At 39.6% G+C, this 17,500-nt stretch overlaps 1 gene segment (V, D, J or C); it reads left to right on the plus strand.

Moving 5' to 3' along the window:
• LOC122798679 overlaps window positions 1-17,500 on the plus strand; it is a 76,981-nt gene that overhangs the window by 13,873 nt on the left and 45,608 nt on the right. The window contains 1 exon segment of the C gene segment in view: window positions 5,436-5,765. Within this exon segment, the coding sequence occupies window positions 5,436-5,765 (330 nt within the window).

Consider the following 17,500-nt stretch of genomic DNA (forward strand, 5'->3'; position numbering starts at 1 on the left):
ATTTTCTGCAGATACAACATTACATTCTTACTCTATTGACTGCCCATGTATCTGTACTGAGCACATACAATATCACCTCCTCATTGTGTGGACTGTCCATGTACCTGTAGTGAGCAGATAAAATGTCACCTTCACATTGTGTGGACTGCCCATGTATCTGTAGTGTGTGCAGATAGAATGTCACCTTCTCACTGTGCAGACTGCCCATGTATACTTAAATAAATAATACATAAAACTCTAAAGGCATAACAATTTTCATGACACAAAATCCCTGCACTCCTGACACTTTTCTGGCATTGTATATACCATTTCTACGATTGTCCATCACTGGGGAAAGGGCATAATCCTAATGTCTGCTGTAGTAGTTACAGTCAACTGCTATTAAATCAAACAGGTTCAACTTAATAACAGCAGTGTGTAAACTGCTTCTACAGTGGATATAAAAAGTGTACACACCCCTGTTAAAATGTAATGTTTTTGTGATGCAAAAAAAAAAAAAAAAAACAAGACCACAATAAATCATTTCAAAACTTTTCCCACCTTTAATGTCACCTATAACCTATACAATTTAATTGAAAAATGAACAAATCTGTGAGGGGAAAAATATTAAAAAAAAAACAAAAAAACATACAATAATCTGGTTGCATAAGTGTGCATGCCCTTAAACTAATACTTTGTTGAAGCACCTTTTGATTTAATTACATCATTCAGTCTTTTTGAGTAGGAGTCTATCAGAATGCCACATCTTGACTTGGGAGCATTTGCCCACTCTTCCTTGCAAAAGCACTCCAAATCTGTCAGATTGCGAGGGCATCTCTTGTGCGCAGCCCTCTTAAGGTCACCCCACAGATTTTCTATTGGATTTAGGTCTGGGCTCTGGCTGGGCCATTCCAAAACTTTAATTTTCTTCTGGTGAAGCTATTCTTTGTTGATTTGGATGTATGCTGGGGATCATTGTCATGTTAAAAGGTGAAATTCCTCTTCATCTTCAGCTTTCTAGCAGATGCCTGAAGGTTTTGGGCCAAATGTGACTGGTATTTGGAGTTGTTCATAATTCCCTCCACCTTGATTAAAGCCCCAATTCTAGATGAAAAAAGCAACCCCAAAGTATGATACTGCCACCACTACCATGCTTCACCATGGGGATGGTGTTCTTTTGGTGATGTGAAGCGTTGTTTTTGGGCCAGACATACCTTTTGGAATTGTGACCAAAAAGTTAAACTTTGGTCTCATCAGACCATAACACATTTTCTCACACACTTTTGGGAGACTTAATGTATTGTTTTGCAAATTTTAGCTGGGCCTGGATGTTTTTCTGTGTAAGAAAAGGCTTCCTTCTTGCAGTTCTACCCCATAGTCCAGACATTTGGAGAATACGAGACATTGTTGTCACATGTAGTACACAACTGGTACTTGCTAGAAATTTCTGCAGCTCCTTCAGTACTGCTGTAGGTCTCTTGGCAGCCTCCCTGACCACTTTTCATCTTGTCTTGTCATTAATTTTAGAGGGATGTCCAGTTCTTTGCAGTGTCACTGTTGTCCCATATTTTCTCCAGTATTTGATTACTGTCTTCACTGTATTCCATGATATATCCAATACTGTGGTAATTTTTTTACCCTTCTCCTGACTGATACATTTCAACAATGAGATCCCTTTGATGCTTTGTAAGTTCTCTGTGAACCATGGCTTTTGCTGTAGCAGGTGACTGAGTAAATATCAGGAAAATCCTACTAGGAGAGCTGAAATTTATTTGGGGTTAATCAGAGTGTCTTTACTTAATGGCAGGTGTGTACCCAAGAAGACTGAATGCTGTAATTAAATCAAAAGGTGCTTCAACAAAGTATTAGTTTAAGGGTGTGCACACTTATGCAACCAGCTTATTGTACGTTTTTTTATTTTTTTATATTTTTCCCCTAACAGATTTGTTTGTTTATCAATTGAATTGTACAGGTTATAGGTCACATTAAAGGTGGGAAAAGTTGTGAAATGGTTTATTGTGGTCTCATTTTTATATCACAAAAAACTTGCATTTTAGCAGGGGTGTGTACACTTTTTGTATTCACTGTATATACCTACGTAGATGCATACATATATGTGCATATAAAGCATAAATACGTAAATATATATATATATATAAATATACATATATATAAATATATATATATATAAATATATATACATATATATATATATATATATATATATATACACATATATATATATACACACACACACACATGTATATATATATATATATATATATATATATATATATATATATATAACAATTATTACTGTCAATTTTTTTGCAGAGTTAAGGCCCCCGAACCCCCTGCTCATTTTGTATATTAACTCTGAGATCACACAACATTAGAGTAAGGGCAAATTCCTTTACTCCTCTGTACTGCAGTCCCATTCAAAAGACTGCTCTCAGGAACTCCATTAGATAGAATGTTCACTCACATGAGTGTTTGCTTTTTTTTTTTCAGTATAAAAAAGCATTGCTCAAGTGACCATTCGCTCTTCATAATTGTAGCCATATAAGCCTATATATATATATATATATATATATATATATATATATATATATACGGATTCACTTTATAACCTCGAAATACTAAAATATCGAATTTCAGTATCTCGAGACTATAAAACCGAATCCACAAAACACCGACACAAAAAAAAACGCGAAATTCACAACACCGAAAAAAAACGCACACACTATACCACACATACACCACAACACCCACATCACAACATAAACAAACAAAACTACACACATACACAACTCATACACCCCTGCTCCCCCCATGTGGGGGGCTGCACCTCCCACACCCCCCTACTTATATATACTAACTCAGAGATCACACAAACACAAAACAAAAGCCAACACACATGCACATTCTCCGACCCCTCACACACACATCAAACACATCAGCACACTCACACACACTCTAACCCCCACTCAAAACCCTTAGAAAACACTTACCTGACATAACACCTACATCCACACACGGCACCACGCACCATCAAAACACAATCCCGGACATTACGCAGTGTAAGGTCATAACCGCGAATTCGACATATATTCGAGTTCGCGATTATGACCTTTTGCTATTTTTAACATTCGGATTTTATAGTCTCAAGATACTGAAATTTGACATTTCAGTAATTCGAGGTTATAAAGTGTTTCCATATATACACACACACACACACACACACACACACACACACACACACACACACCATATAGGTATGCATGTATATATATTTATACACACACAAAGACATATATACATACATACATACACACACAAGCATACTCACACAGATACACAAACATACATGTAATGTCTACAGCTACTAGAGTCCATCTTATTGTCCTGAATGTATCCATATGTCTATTTATTTATCTTGCTGCCTATCTCAATTTCTCTTTAGCTAACTGTCTAGGTTTCTGTCTGTCTCACTGTCTGCCTATGTGCATATGTTATATAGGTTCATAGCTGTTTACTAGGCTAATGACCTCAAGGGTCTTTTTAAGCCTAGCCATGCATCCCAAATCTCTGACAAGTTCTGATACCATTGATAAGTGCAAACAGAGGTTCGGGAGATGAAATATTTACAACCAGGAGCCTGGGAGATGAACCATTTACATGTTGCCTGTGTTCATTAGAGACATAGGTGTCAAACCAAGGATAAATTTCCTGTTTCCGATCCAATTGTCCAAATTACACTTGAACTGGGTTAAGAAGGATAGGAGCCTGTTCCATATTGAGGGTAGTCTCAGGGATACATACCTGTATCTTCAGGAGGTCCTATTTATATCACAGGCAAAGTTTAACTTTTTAGAATGGATAATTTTGCTGCTGTTTGTTTTGTGGATATGCATGAGGTCCATCCGAGTGGGGTCTGACAATGCCCTGTATGCCAGGCATAGATCTCCCCTCAAAAGCCTGTAGGTGACAAAATACAAGGATAGGGCCTTGAGGTGGTCTGTATAGGATATTTTACTTATGCCCTGTATTCTTTTAGTGAGGAACCTCTGTGGACATTCCATTTGTTGGATGTGACTGGTTAGGTGCATACCAAAGGGGGCATTGTACTCAATGATAGGTCTGATGAATGCCGAATACAGTAGAGCATAACTTCCTTGGACTTAAATGCCATACCTTTGTTTATAAGTTGCACAACCTAGAATGATTTTCTCACCACTGTAGACACATGATGGTCAAAGGCTAGATTACTATCTATGTGTGTCTAAGTCCCTGACTACTGGGTCAACTCTAAGGGATGCGTTGTCAATATCATAGTTACCTGGGATGGATGACTTCCCAAAGGATAGTATTATGCATTTCTTGGGATTTAGTTTTAGTCCATGGCTCTGACACCAGTTGTTTGTCTGTTTCAGTCTGTCCTGGAGAACATTTGTGTCAGTGTGGGATTCAATGACAGCTCCTAATTTGCAATCAACTGCAAATTTAGTCAGCCAGAGACAGCTGGCATTGGCCTTGACGTCAGAGAAGTAAATGCCAAAAAAGAGCAGTCCAAGGACTGATCCCTGAGGGACTCCACTTGTGACTGACCTCTTTGTAGAGGTAGACTCCCTTATTCTAACTTCCTGGGTCCTGTCTTTGAGCCAGTTGGCTATTCCCCGGGTGACATACAAGTTTGTACTTAACCTCTTGAGTTTGTCAACAATGCCTGAGTGGGGGTATTGTGCCAAATGCCTTGGCTTGGTCAAGGCAGGCAGTGTGAAGCATATATCACACAATATAAATTTTTCTGTCAAATGTCTTGGCCAGGTCGAGGTAGGCAGTGTGATGCACATACCATATAATATACATTTTACTGATATGTGAAAAAATATGATAACTTTAAAAAAGGTACTTTCATGGACCAAAAACTTCTGTTTTGAAACTGAAAATAGTTTTTTATGCAATTGAAAAAATAAATGATCATTTGTAAACCAAGTAAGACCACTAAACACATAATCCGTTTTCAGGGATGACCTAGGAACATGTCTGGTTAAATGACTTGCTGAAGGTTATACAATAGGCAAACGAGGGCTGAGAGAATCAAACCATGTGCCACAAGAACTACAGCTCACAGCCTTAACCCTCAGCACCAAGTACTACAATAAAATGAGAAGCCAAACTGTAACTGTTGTGAAATTTTAGAATAACATAAACAGAGTACAGTATCGTAACCATTTGCTTACATTTACTACTGTTCTACCTTTGAAAGAATGCTTGTTATGTCACTGTGACCGCACAAATTACAAGCAAATTCTTGCACTGTTACTACTCACATTATGAAACAAGTGTTATCCCCTTTACTCAACTGCAAAATGATTCTTATTACTCTAAAGATCTGCATTTTAGTATAAACTAATTCTTGTCATTATTAATATATATTTTTTTTAATTTTCTAGAGATACAGTGCAGTTTTGAAGATGTGAAAGTTTATGGTATCCCACCATCCATTGAAGACATTTTGTTGGCCCAGTCTGCAACACTGTCATGCCTAGTATCAGGACTAGCAACCCCTGACAGTTGCAATATTTCATGGGCCAGGGGTTCTGAATCCACAGAGCTTAAATATGAGCTTGACAGCCCTACCGTTAACTCAAACGGGACCTTCAGCGTCATCAGTACATTATCAGTCTGCCCGGCTGACTGGAAATCTGGGGAGGAATTTACATGCATTGTGGAACACGTATCATTCCCGAGTCCCAAGCGAATTGTTATGAAGAAGGAGAATGGTAGGTGTTTCTAACAGAGAAAGAGGTGTTCTTACACTGTGAGTCAACAGAAACAAAATGCTTTGGTTATAGATGATTGGCTGATAGTGTGCCTTCAGTGTGAAATGTTATGAATGAGCTGAAACAAGTCCAATAGAATGTGTTGTTTTAATTTTGTCCCTTTTTGGTGAGACCCAATGATCTAAACTTAATCCAATGAACAGATTCAGAAATGGCATAGTTTATAGCCAGCACTGAGGCTGTGCAGTTTTGGAGTTGGTGAAGTACCAGAGAGCATGTTATGTGAGTTTGCCCCCTCCTACATAAAACAGTTGTTATTTTTGTCCCTGACTAGCCACTGAACATCTGTCCTTGCCCACCCACTGTATTGATCTTTTTATTGACAATGGCCAACATGACAGAATCCTACAGATACAATTCTTACACTAAGTGTCTAGCCCTGACAGAGCACACAGTCTACGATCAGTGTTCTCCTACCTTGAGGATACTGCACACCACTGTTAATGCCAAAAACGGTTGGTCTATGCAAGTCTTCCCCCTTATAGACACCATCTAGAATCCAAGGTGCTGCCCACAACCCCATTATTGAGTTAGTGTGTTTTCTTTTGGAGGTGGAAGGAGCCCACCAGACACACAGTGAGAACACACAAACTTCATATAGGCAATTGGTCAGAGTCAGAATTGAACCATGCACTTTATACATGGGAAGCAAAAACCTTAGTCATTATGCCAACTGGTCTCCTGTAGTGATCTTTTTATTCCCTATAGTCCATTCATTGATTAATCCGGAACAAGAGGAATCACCCTTACAGCTGGGATTTGGCCCCTTCCTCAGAGCCCTATCCTTATCAGTAGCTCACTTGAGCTACTCGAGTATTGTTACATCAGGGAAGCATGCATGATGACACATGTGACGATGTATGTGGTACACCGCTACACAGCTTGTGCTCAGCAGGTGCACAGTTTGTGCTCACTATACCCAGTTTTCTGTCAAGGCATCACTCAAGTGACAAGCCAGAGCCACCTCCCTCCCGCCAGGATGGACAAGCTGCTGTTGGCCCCTCCCTCAATCCCTCCAGTGCCCTTGCTGGTAGTCAGACATGGAATATCTAGGATGCAGGCAGAGCTTCATCCCTCTGCATGAACTGGCTGGGGTCTGTGAAATATTTCTGTTTTTTTTTTTTTGAGCCCATTTCTCAGCTCAGACTTAATAAAAATAAAACTAATTTGTTAAGCAAGTAGGCTCACTGGATGTACAGACCCTTTTCAGGAGCGACCTGGGTGCAGTGATTGACTAAGGGACTTGCTCTTAGTCACACAGTAAGCAAATGAAGGTTGAGGGAAACAAACTCTGTACCACAGCTCGCTGCCTTAACCGTCTGCACCAAATACTAGGTGCTGACTAAACAGGACTCAGACATAGCAAAGCCAACCATATTCCTGACATGTAAAGGTACCTAAGTTAGCTGATAGCTGTGCTAGTCTGCAAAACTCTTATCATAGCTTTGATTTTCTTTTAAATGTCATGTATATTTTAAAACAGTTCCCTAAATAATTATCTGTACATATCTGGTATGAAGCTTCATAGTTTACTTTTGTTTTATTTTAGTGATCGTTTTTTTTATATTGTGCACTATTTTACAAACACTTTTAAATTGCTGACAATATTGCTACTTGCATCTGAAACTTGTAATACGGTTCTTCTAGTTCATTGTTATCTGTTGAGAATTCTCTAGACTATTCATCATACCTGTCAACTTCTTAGCAGAAGAAATTTGGGAAAAATATTGGGGGGATAAAGGTTCAAAAATAGGAACAAATTTTAAAAATATTGCGATTATAAACTTAGAAAGTTACTACAATAACAGGATTTCTGTTAGCATGCATTTTCCATAGGATACAAAGTCTGACATTCAAATATGTGTCATTATCTGATGACTTTAATCCTCAGGGATTTTTAAGAAAACCACAAATATTATGAGGAACAGGCCAAAAACATGAGGCAGAAATCTGAAAAGTTGAGAGATATGCCATGCAATGCTGTATAACAGTTCAAATACCCTGTTAAAACCTCTCAGTCAGACTCTTTCCAGAGGAAAATGCAGCCTGTGTTTGTAACACACCTGTTCAGTGACACAGTTATCCCTTGATTACCTTAACCTGTGCTTGCAACACACCTGTTCAGTGACACAGTTATTTCTTGATTAGCTGAACCTACGCTTGTAACACACCTGTTCAGTGACACAGTTATCCCTTGATTACCTGAACCTATGCTTGTAACACACTTGTTCAGTGACACAGTTATTCCTTGATTACCTGAACCTACGCTTGTAACATACCTGTTCAGTGACACAGTTATCCCTTGATTACCTGAACCTGCGCTTGCAACACACCTGTTCAGTGACACAATTATTCCTTGATTAGCTGAACCCACGCTTGTAACACACCTGTTCAGTGACACAGTTATCCCTTGATTACCTGAACCTATGCTTGTAACACACTTGTTCAGTGACACAGTTATTCCTTGATTACCTGAAACTATGCGTGTAACACACCTATTCAGTGACACAGTTATTCCTTGATTACCTGAACCTACACTTGTAACACACCTGTTCAGTGACATAGTTATTCCTTGATTATCTGAACCTACGCTTGTAACACACCTGTTCAGTGACACAGTTATTCCTTGATTACCTGATATCATGAAAATGATGCTGAAGTCTTTTGTGGGCAGTGATTTATTGGCTGTAATACAGAAATTATTTTAAGCAACCGGTGAGTGTTTCCACTTTTACACAATGCCCTACTGGGAAAAAAAATGCAGACGTAGTCTGATCTGCTAGCCTTACACTGACTGTATTTGTATTACAAAAATCCACAGAACTTCCTGTGATCAGTAAATAGAGGTCTGTAGTGTGCTTACAGGTTCATAGATTGATTCTGAGGTTATCTCTGAAGACGCATTGAGAATGTGAAGCATGATGATCCTCGGTACTGAAAGAATATTAGTTACCCTGTTAAGAGGAGCACTTCCACACACCCCCAAGTCACGAATTTACAGTCTTCCATCCAATTGTCAAATCTAGTTTTGAAAATAGATGGGGTATTATCATACCTCTCAACTGTCTTGATTTTAACATAATGTCCAGGTTTTTGTCTCGTATTTTTGTTTTGTTCCTCATAATATTTTTTGTGGTACTCCAGCAAATCATTGAGTGTTGAAGTCATTAAGTAATGACAGACATTTGAGTTTCAGACTTTATATCCTTCAGAAGATGCATGATTATAAGAACAATATTTAAAATTTGTCCTATTTTTAGGTCTATGTCCCCTCATTAGTCCTAGCTTTGTCCAGATTTCTTATGTTAAGAGGTTGTGAGGTATGGGTGTTATTTTATTTGAAGTATAGGGGTAGCTTATTTCAAGGGGGGTATTAGGTTACTAATTAGGTTCAGCAGATGTGCTGAATTTGAGGTGGACGCTTAGGCCTTCAACATGATTGTAAGAAGAGCCACTGGTTTTCTGAAAGTGGAGGAAGTCATAAAGTGTAATGACCTTCAGTGTACAAAAAGGCTAAACATAAATCACCCCTAGGAGTCTATAGACAGCAAGACAGAGTAAAGAGATAGGAAATTTAATTTTTCTGGTGTTGCTTAGGTTGTATAGTCCAAAATTATTCTTGTACAGAAACCTTTAGGGTTTTTCAAGTTTGTCAAGGTGCTTTGTGAAGTTTATTCCAAAAGGTGCATTTTATTTAAAGACAAGTGTAAGATAGGTCTATAAGGAGAGAATACAGTTATTCCAAAAGGTGCATTTTATTTAAAGACAAGTGTAAGACAGGTCTATTAAGGAGAGAATACAGAGGGACCAGGACAGCTTTGGACCTAATAGAGATACCCCACAGATAAGCTAAGGTAGAAGACTTTCTAATCACAACTGACACATGGCAATCAAAAGCAAAATTGTTATCAACACAGGCACCGAAGTCCCCGATAATGGTATCAGTTTTGAGAGCACTAAGAATATGGACAGAGGTGGCACTGGTGTCTTTGGCAAAGGTAACTGTACTGCATTTTTGCTATTTAATGTGAGCCCATGACTGACACAGGTCCAGTTCCTGCTGCGGTGTTTATGCGCCTGAGGATGATTTGCCACAGTCCCTTGACATCTGTTTTCATTTCTGAGAAATAGATGCAGAGGAGCTCAGAACCCAAACCACGGTCCAGTCCTACGGAACTACTATTTTTGCCATCTGATAGTGCAGATACAACTCGGGTCAATGTGATGGTTCATGTGTGTGTGTGTGTGTGTGTGTGTGTGTGTGTGTGTGTGTGTGTGTGTGTGTGTGCGCACGCGTGTGTGTGAGATGAAACTTGCATTAAAATTGTCTATATTAACAATAACTTCAAGCTCATTATGGAAGACTCCATTGGAAATATGTTTGGTAATCTGATGGGATTCATTTTCATATTTCCCGTAATGGACATCACGTCTTAATGTTGTGGTTGTGTTACAGGTACTGTGAATGGCTTCTTTTAGTTGCAAATTCTACTATACTGACTTATTTTTTAATTTACAGCTATTGTAAAGGTAGATGGGAGGAGACCCTTTGATGCATGTGTGCATAAGGGAAGAGAATTACAGAATTTGGAGATGACATCAGCTACGAGGTTATTTAGAGAAGTGTCCCATTTATAGGCATCAGAAAGGTCTGTAAACAGGAGGAGCTTTGTTTTGAAATAATCACAAAATACTGTATATTTTTTTTTGGGGGGGGGCAGTCAAAGTGGCTTTTAATGGAGAAAATTACTGTTGGTGGTCAGATTTTACTAAGGAGGCAATAACATTATGGATAGTACAGGAAAGGGAGAAGATGGTAGGGATGAGGTCAAGAAGATTATTAGCCCTGATAGGAAGGACTATAATTTGATCAAGGAAATTAGCCTTAATAAAATTCAGAAATGTTTGAATGATTTGTTGTTATTTGTATAAGTATGTCAGTTTATAACAGGATAGTTAAATGCAGAGCTTTTCAATTTGACCTACGTAATCAGCATGCTCAGACAGGGACATAGAAGGGGACATATCATTTTATTGGGGATTACCTGGACCACTGCAACTGTGCATGATTTGTAGCAAAACAATAGGACCCCTAGTTAATAGGAATACACTTCACAGCTCCCTGTGGAAATGAATACATGATAGACACTGAACATTGGTAAGTAAGGAGTGCTGTTTTTGCAATGGTTCCAAGTTTTCTGTAACTAAACAAATATGCATGCCTTCAAAGTCTGAAGCTCAGAAATTTTTGTTATTTAGGCTTCTAGAATTCAACAGTACAACCACGATGTTATCCAAATAAAAACGTGCTAAGAGGGCATATCCACGGTAGGTATGTCCACAAGCTGATTGTTGCCTAAAAAAGCACCGTGGAGGCAACAAAGGCTATTGCCAGTAAGCAACAGCCATGAGATGAAGGATGTGGCCCACCCCTGCAAAGCAAGATGGTTTATTATCTCTTTATCCATGGCAGAAACATTCCAGAGCTCCATGAAATCATATCTATTAATTAGCCAACGGCTGAGCGTAATTATTTTCTCTCTGGATTTAGGTATCAGTTTAATGATGGCAGGGTACTGCTCGACACCACCTAGCAGGAATGGTAAGAGAGCTTATTAGTGTCTCTCTAGTAGTCTGTCAGGGTGGACAGCCTATGGTCATTCACTCTGACATGGGCAACCATGAGGTCATGCTAATGTTTATTATAGTGAAGCTCTAAGGACAAGAAAAAAATGATCCTGCTGCAGTAAAACAACATAGAGACTTGTAACGACTGGTAGAACTACTTTATTTAAACCAAACAGTTAAGCGCTTTCATCATATTTTTTACAAAGACTTCATCAGAACTGACTTTAACATAGATAAGAAATTTTTTAAATAACAAAACTAAAACAGTCATGCTGAAAAAACACCAGCAAATGTCAGCAAACTGGATGAGATCAATTAGCCACTTAAAAACTTTAGCTTGAGCTAACTGGCTAACTAAACTAACTGAAACAGCCTTATTAAGTCCAGATGTTGTTGTTACATCTAATTTAAGTTGCCATTCTAACTTTCTTTTGGACAAATGTGCATCAGTAAGAAAACCTCTGTCATGAGAATGTCCAGCAGGGTCGCAACTACTATACAGAGAGAGGGGCCAGACCCAAACAAGGTTACCAGAATATAGAGTGAGGGGCCAGACCCAAACAAGGTTACTGGACTATAAAGAGAAGGGCCAGACCCAAACAAGGTTACTGGAATATAGAGTGAGGGGCCAGACCCAAACAAGGTTACTGGAATACAGAGAGAAGGGGTAGACCCAAACAAGGTTACTGTAATATAGAGAGAGGGGCTGGACCCAAACAAGGTTACCAGAATATATAGGCTAGACCTAAACAAGTTTACTGGAACAAGGACAATTTCAGGAAATGACTGACAGTAGAGAGAGGGGACAGAGCCAAACGAGGTTACCGGCATATAGAGTGAGGGTCCAGACCCAAACAAGGTTACTGGAATATAGAGTGAGGGACCAGACCCAAACAAGGTTACCGGAACAAAAACAATTTCAGGAGATGACTGACAGTAGAGGTGGCAGTGGCACAACAGGTAGAACACCTACCTTTACTGCAGACATCTGTGGGTTCTAATCCTACATGAGGTATACTGATTGTGGACACCACTGTGTAGTGGAATGGGAATGCTACACTTCTAAATGTGCCATCCTTTGGACGAGGATGTTAAACCAAGGTCGTATCATCTTGAAAAACATAAAGACATATCTGAGTTGGTAGCAGCTTAGGTAGATATAAAATATGTCATGGTACCTATTGAAAAGAGTGGGGTAAGTTCCCCAGTGCCCTTGTCAAATTTCCCCAACTGTTATAAGTACTATCTGGGGTCTCCCCTGAGAAAAGACTACTAGGCTAAAATGGCTAACCCACGCCACAAAAGATAAACAAAATACATTAAACCTCCTGTAGTGGAGCCCATGGGATAAATATAAACATGACCCCTTAAGGATATACCAGTGTTTCATCCCATGGCAGATATATACATACATATAGTTTATCTTCTTAGGAACTACCCCCCCCCCCACCATAGTAATGTGTGCCAGCTCTAACACTAACCCTGGTCCTAATTCTAACCTGCATCTTAAATTAAAAACAATCCCTTCCCATAACACTACTACTATTCAGACAAATTTAAGATGAATGTGGTCAGGTTATAGGTAGTTTGTCTAAAAGGAAATTTGTTACCTTGTTGATGCACTGTGTCTCAGTTTATTTATTTATTTAATGTTTGTTTACTGGGATAATCCAGCTGGGCAGCTTGTGTCCATTTTCAGTGGAGGCCCAGGGAGAAAAGCTCCATACAGAAATTAAAAAATTACTACAATAATACAAAATGTTGTATTCATGATGTAATGATTGTTGACTTGTTTTGGTTGCTGTTTTGTGTAGTGGCCAAGTAGCATGCATAATGACCAATTATTATATAACCCCTAACAACATCTTCTTTCGGCTGTTCCCATTAGGGGTTGCCACAGCGGATCATCTGTTTTCATTTCTTCCTGTCCTCTGCATCATGCTCTTTCACACCAACCGCCTGCATGTCCTCTCTCACCACATCCATAAACCTCATCTTAGGCCTTCCTATTTTCCTCTTACCTGGCAGCTCCATCCTTAGCATCCTTTTCCCAATATACCCAGCATCCCTCCTCAGCACATGTCCAAACCAATGCAATCTCACCTCTCTTTCTTTGTCTCCAAACTGTCCAACCTGAGCTGACCCTCCAATATACTGATTCCTAATCCGGTCCATCCTAGTCACACCCAGTGCAAATCTTAACATCTTTAACTCTGCCACATCCAGCTCTGACTTCTGCCTTTTCGACAATGCTACCATCTCCAACCCATATAACATAGCTGGTCTCACTACCCTCTTGTAGACCTTCCCTTTCACTCTTATTGGTACCCGTCTATCACAAATCACTCCTGACACTCTTCTCCATCCATTCCACCCTGCCTGTACTCTCTTCTTCACCTCTCTTCCACACTCACCATTACTCTGAACTGTTGATCCCAAGTACTTAAACTCATCCACCTTTACCACCTCTACTCCTAGCATCCTCACCATTCCTCTACCCTCCCTCTCATTTACACACATATATTCTGTTTTAGCCTTGCTGACCTTCATTCCTCTCCTCTCTAAAGCATATCTACATCTCTTCAGGGTCTCCTCAACCTGGTCCCTACTCTCACTACATATCACAATGTCATCTGCAAACATCATAGTCCACGGGTCCTCCTGTCTAATCTCATCTGTCAACCTGTCCATCACCACTGCAAATAAGAAAGGGCTCAGAGCTGATCCTTGATGTAATCCCACCTCCACCTTAAATGTATCTGTCACTCCCACCGCAGTCCTCACCAATGTCACACTACCCTCGTACATATCCTGTACCACTCTTACATACTTCTCTGCCACTCCCGACTTCCTCATACAATACCACAACTCCTCTCTAGGCACCCTGTCATATACTTTCTCTAAGTCCACAAAGACACAATGCAACTCCTTCTGACCTTCTCTGTATTTCTCCAACAACACTCTCAGAGCAAATATTGCATCTGTAGTGCTCTTTCCTGGCATGAAACCATACTGCTGATCAATAATCATCACCTCCCTTCTTAACCTAACTTCCACTACTCTTTCCCATAACTTCAAGCTGTGACTGATCAATTTTATCCCTCTGTAATTACTGCAGCTCTGCACATCACCCTTATTCTTAAAGATAGGTACCAAAACACTTTTTCTCCACTCCTCAGGCATCCTCTAACTTTCCAAAATTTCATTAAACAATCTGGTTAAAAATTCCACTGCCATTTCTACTAAGCACCTCCATGCTTCCACTGGTATGTCATCTGGACCAACAGCCTTTCCATTCTTCATCCTCTTCATAGCTGTCCTTACTTCCTCCTTGGTAATCTGCTTCACTTCCTGATTCACTATCCCAACATCATCCAACCTTCTCTCTCTCTCATTCTCTTAGGTTCGTAGGTTCATAGGTTCATACTAGGCTATCTGCCCTAGGGCATTTATAAGCCTAGCCAGAGTGTGTGTGGCTTTCACCGCCCCTTAGGATGAGAATACTATACCCATTAGTTTGCTGTGCCTCTGTCCAGCAGTGACACAGAGATGATTCCCGGGGTAAACCTACGATCTCCCATCCACTCGTCAAGACTTCTCTTGAACAGAGTCAGTGAGGGGCTCTGCCTCACATGGACTGGGATTCTGTTCCAAATGTAGGGAGTCTCTGGGTGATGAATCTGTCCCTCCAGCACGTCCTATTTATATCCGTGTTGAGGTTTAAGTCTCTTGCTCTCGTAGCTCTGGTGGATTTGGATTTTTTGAGGTGGAGCATGTCCATTAATTCCAGGTTGGACATGGCCTTGTATGTCAGGCACAGATCACATCTGAGCAGACGGTATGCGACTGAATAGAGCTGGAGTTTCTTCAGTCGGGCAGCGTATGACATATGTTTGAGCCCCTTTATCCTTTTGGTGAGGAACTTTTGGGGTCTTTCCAACTGCTGCAGGTGTCGGATAAGGTACATTCCGAATGGACAGGCAGCTTGGAGTAAAATTTATTTCTGCCTCGCAGCGATTCCACAATACACTTTAATTCAAGTCACGAAATAAAACAAGACAGTTCCACCATTACAAATCCACAATAACCTCAAGCGCCTTTACCCGGGCTCTCCCAGGCTTTGTCAAGATATCTTGTGAAGATTTCTTCACTTTTTTACACAATTCATTGAGAATAATAATTCAATCAATTATATAATTAGTAAGTCATATGACCTATCGTACTTGCCCACTAAAAACCCAAGTTTTGAAACTATAAATAGTGCAACATTTAAGGTACTGCGTTACTGTTTTTATATATTACAGATGCTCTAAAAAATTAAATTGAATAAAATTGTTGCACTATTTATAGTTTCAAAACTTGGGTTTTTAGTGGGCAAGTACGATAGGTCATATGACTTACTAATTATATAATGTACCCATGAACTACCACATAGGCGGTAGTCTACTTAACACTGAAAGTGTGATAAGAGACCTTGGGACACATTTGGACAGTAGTCTCTCCTTTGATAATCACATCGCCACAGTGGTCAGGAAATCCTTCTACATAGTACACCTCATCACAAAAGGTTTCTCATCCAGAAAAAAAGAGGTCATTGTTCCCCTCTACTCATCACTCATTAGACCCATTATAGAGTACAATGCCCCTTTTGGTATGTACCTCACAAGACATCTACAACAACTGGAAAGGCCGCAAAAATACCTCACAAAGAGGATTACTGGCCTCAAACAGATGCCTTACTTAGACTGTCTCAAAAAACTCCAGCTTTACTCCATTGCATATCACCTACTCAGAGGTGATCTGTGCCTAACATACAAAGCTATGTCAAACCCAGAGCTGTTGGACATGTTCCACTTAAAGAAATCCAAATCCCTCCGAGCTACACACTCCAGGAACCTAAACCTTGTCACCACAATAAACAGACCATGCTGGAGGGATAGATTCCTGTCCCAGAGACTTCCCATACTCTGGAATAGACTACCTATCTATGTCAAACAGAGATCCTCATTAGCAATCTTCAAGAAAAATCTTGATGATTGGATGGGTAATAGGAAATTCACCCTGGGGATCACTTCCGTGATTCTGCTTGACAGGGGCACAGGAAAATAATTTTCTTGGGTGGCGAAAGCCAGAGTACCTTTTTGACTAGGCTTGTATAGGCCCTAGGTCCAATAGCCTAGTACCTACCTATGAACCTATAAATATAGTCTCCATTTACTAATGGGGCCTTTCATGTCAGTCAGACTCGTTGGCGAGGTAATTTCATACTTGTATAGTTTTATGCAGTGAAGAGAAACACAGGAGTAGCTATAAAGCCATGCCATTAACAATCACAAATAAGTAAAGGTTACCAGGAAATGTTGATCTTCTATGACAATTTACTGTATGACATGACAAGAAAAGGCTTCGTGTACCTTCCTCCTTGAGGAGCATATCTGCTTTCCTTGCAGCATTTTAAACATCCTACAGTCAGGGCACTGCTCCTACCAAATCATGACTACCCCTCTATTTTTAATGAAAGCCCGGGTTGTTTTGGTACTTACCAATACCAATTGCATTTGCTAGGTAGTAAACATGTTACATTCCAATGCCACAGTATTCCAAAGCACATCTAGTTATCTTTAAGTATGTCAGAGGTAAATCAATGTTGCTTACAAGTAAGTTTTTACATTCCTAGTGGCTGGGCATACATAAAGAGACACAGCAGAGTTACCTGCCACTTAGGTATGATGTACTAAGTAAGACATCTTGGATTACTACTTATCACGGTGATATAAAATCACCTCACAAATACCATAACCTGTAGAAATGCCCAAAGTCCAGTGTCTTGATAGGCATTGTCATGTATGATTCCATGGCATTTATGACTCTGGAAAAACAATTACTTTTAGCTCATATGAATTTAGTAATATAATATTTCATTTATGTGAAAAGGTACAAGTTTTACCAGCCTGTCTTTAAGAAATCAGAATATTATAAATTCCAAATCTCATTGTCTTACATATTGTTTTTGCCACTAAAAGTTTTACAAAGTTGTGATCTTAGAA

Source organism: Protopterus annectens, chromosome 3.part1, assembly GCF_019279795.1.
Source record: "Protopterus annectens isolate FY-2018-M chromosome 3.part1, PAN1.0, whole genome shotgun sequence".
Classification (NCBI taxonomy): domain Eukaryota; kingdom Metazoa; phylum Chordata; order Ceratodontiformes; family Protopteridae; genus Protopterus; species Protopterus annectens.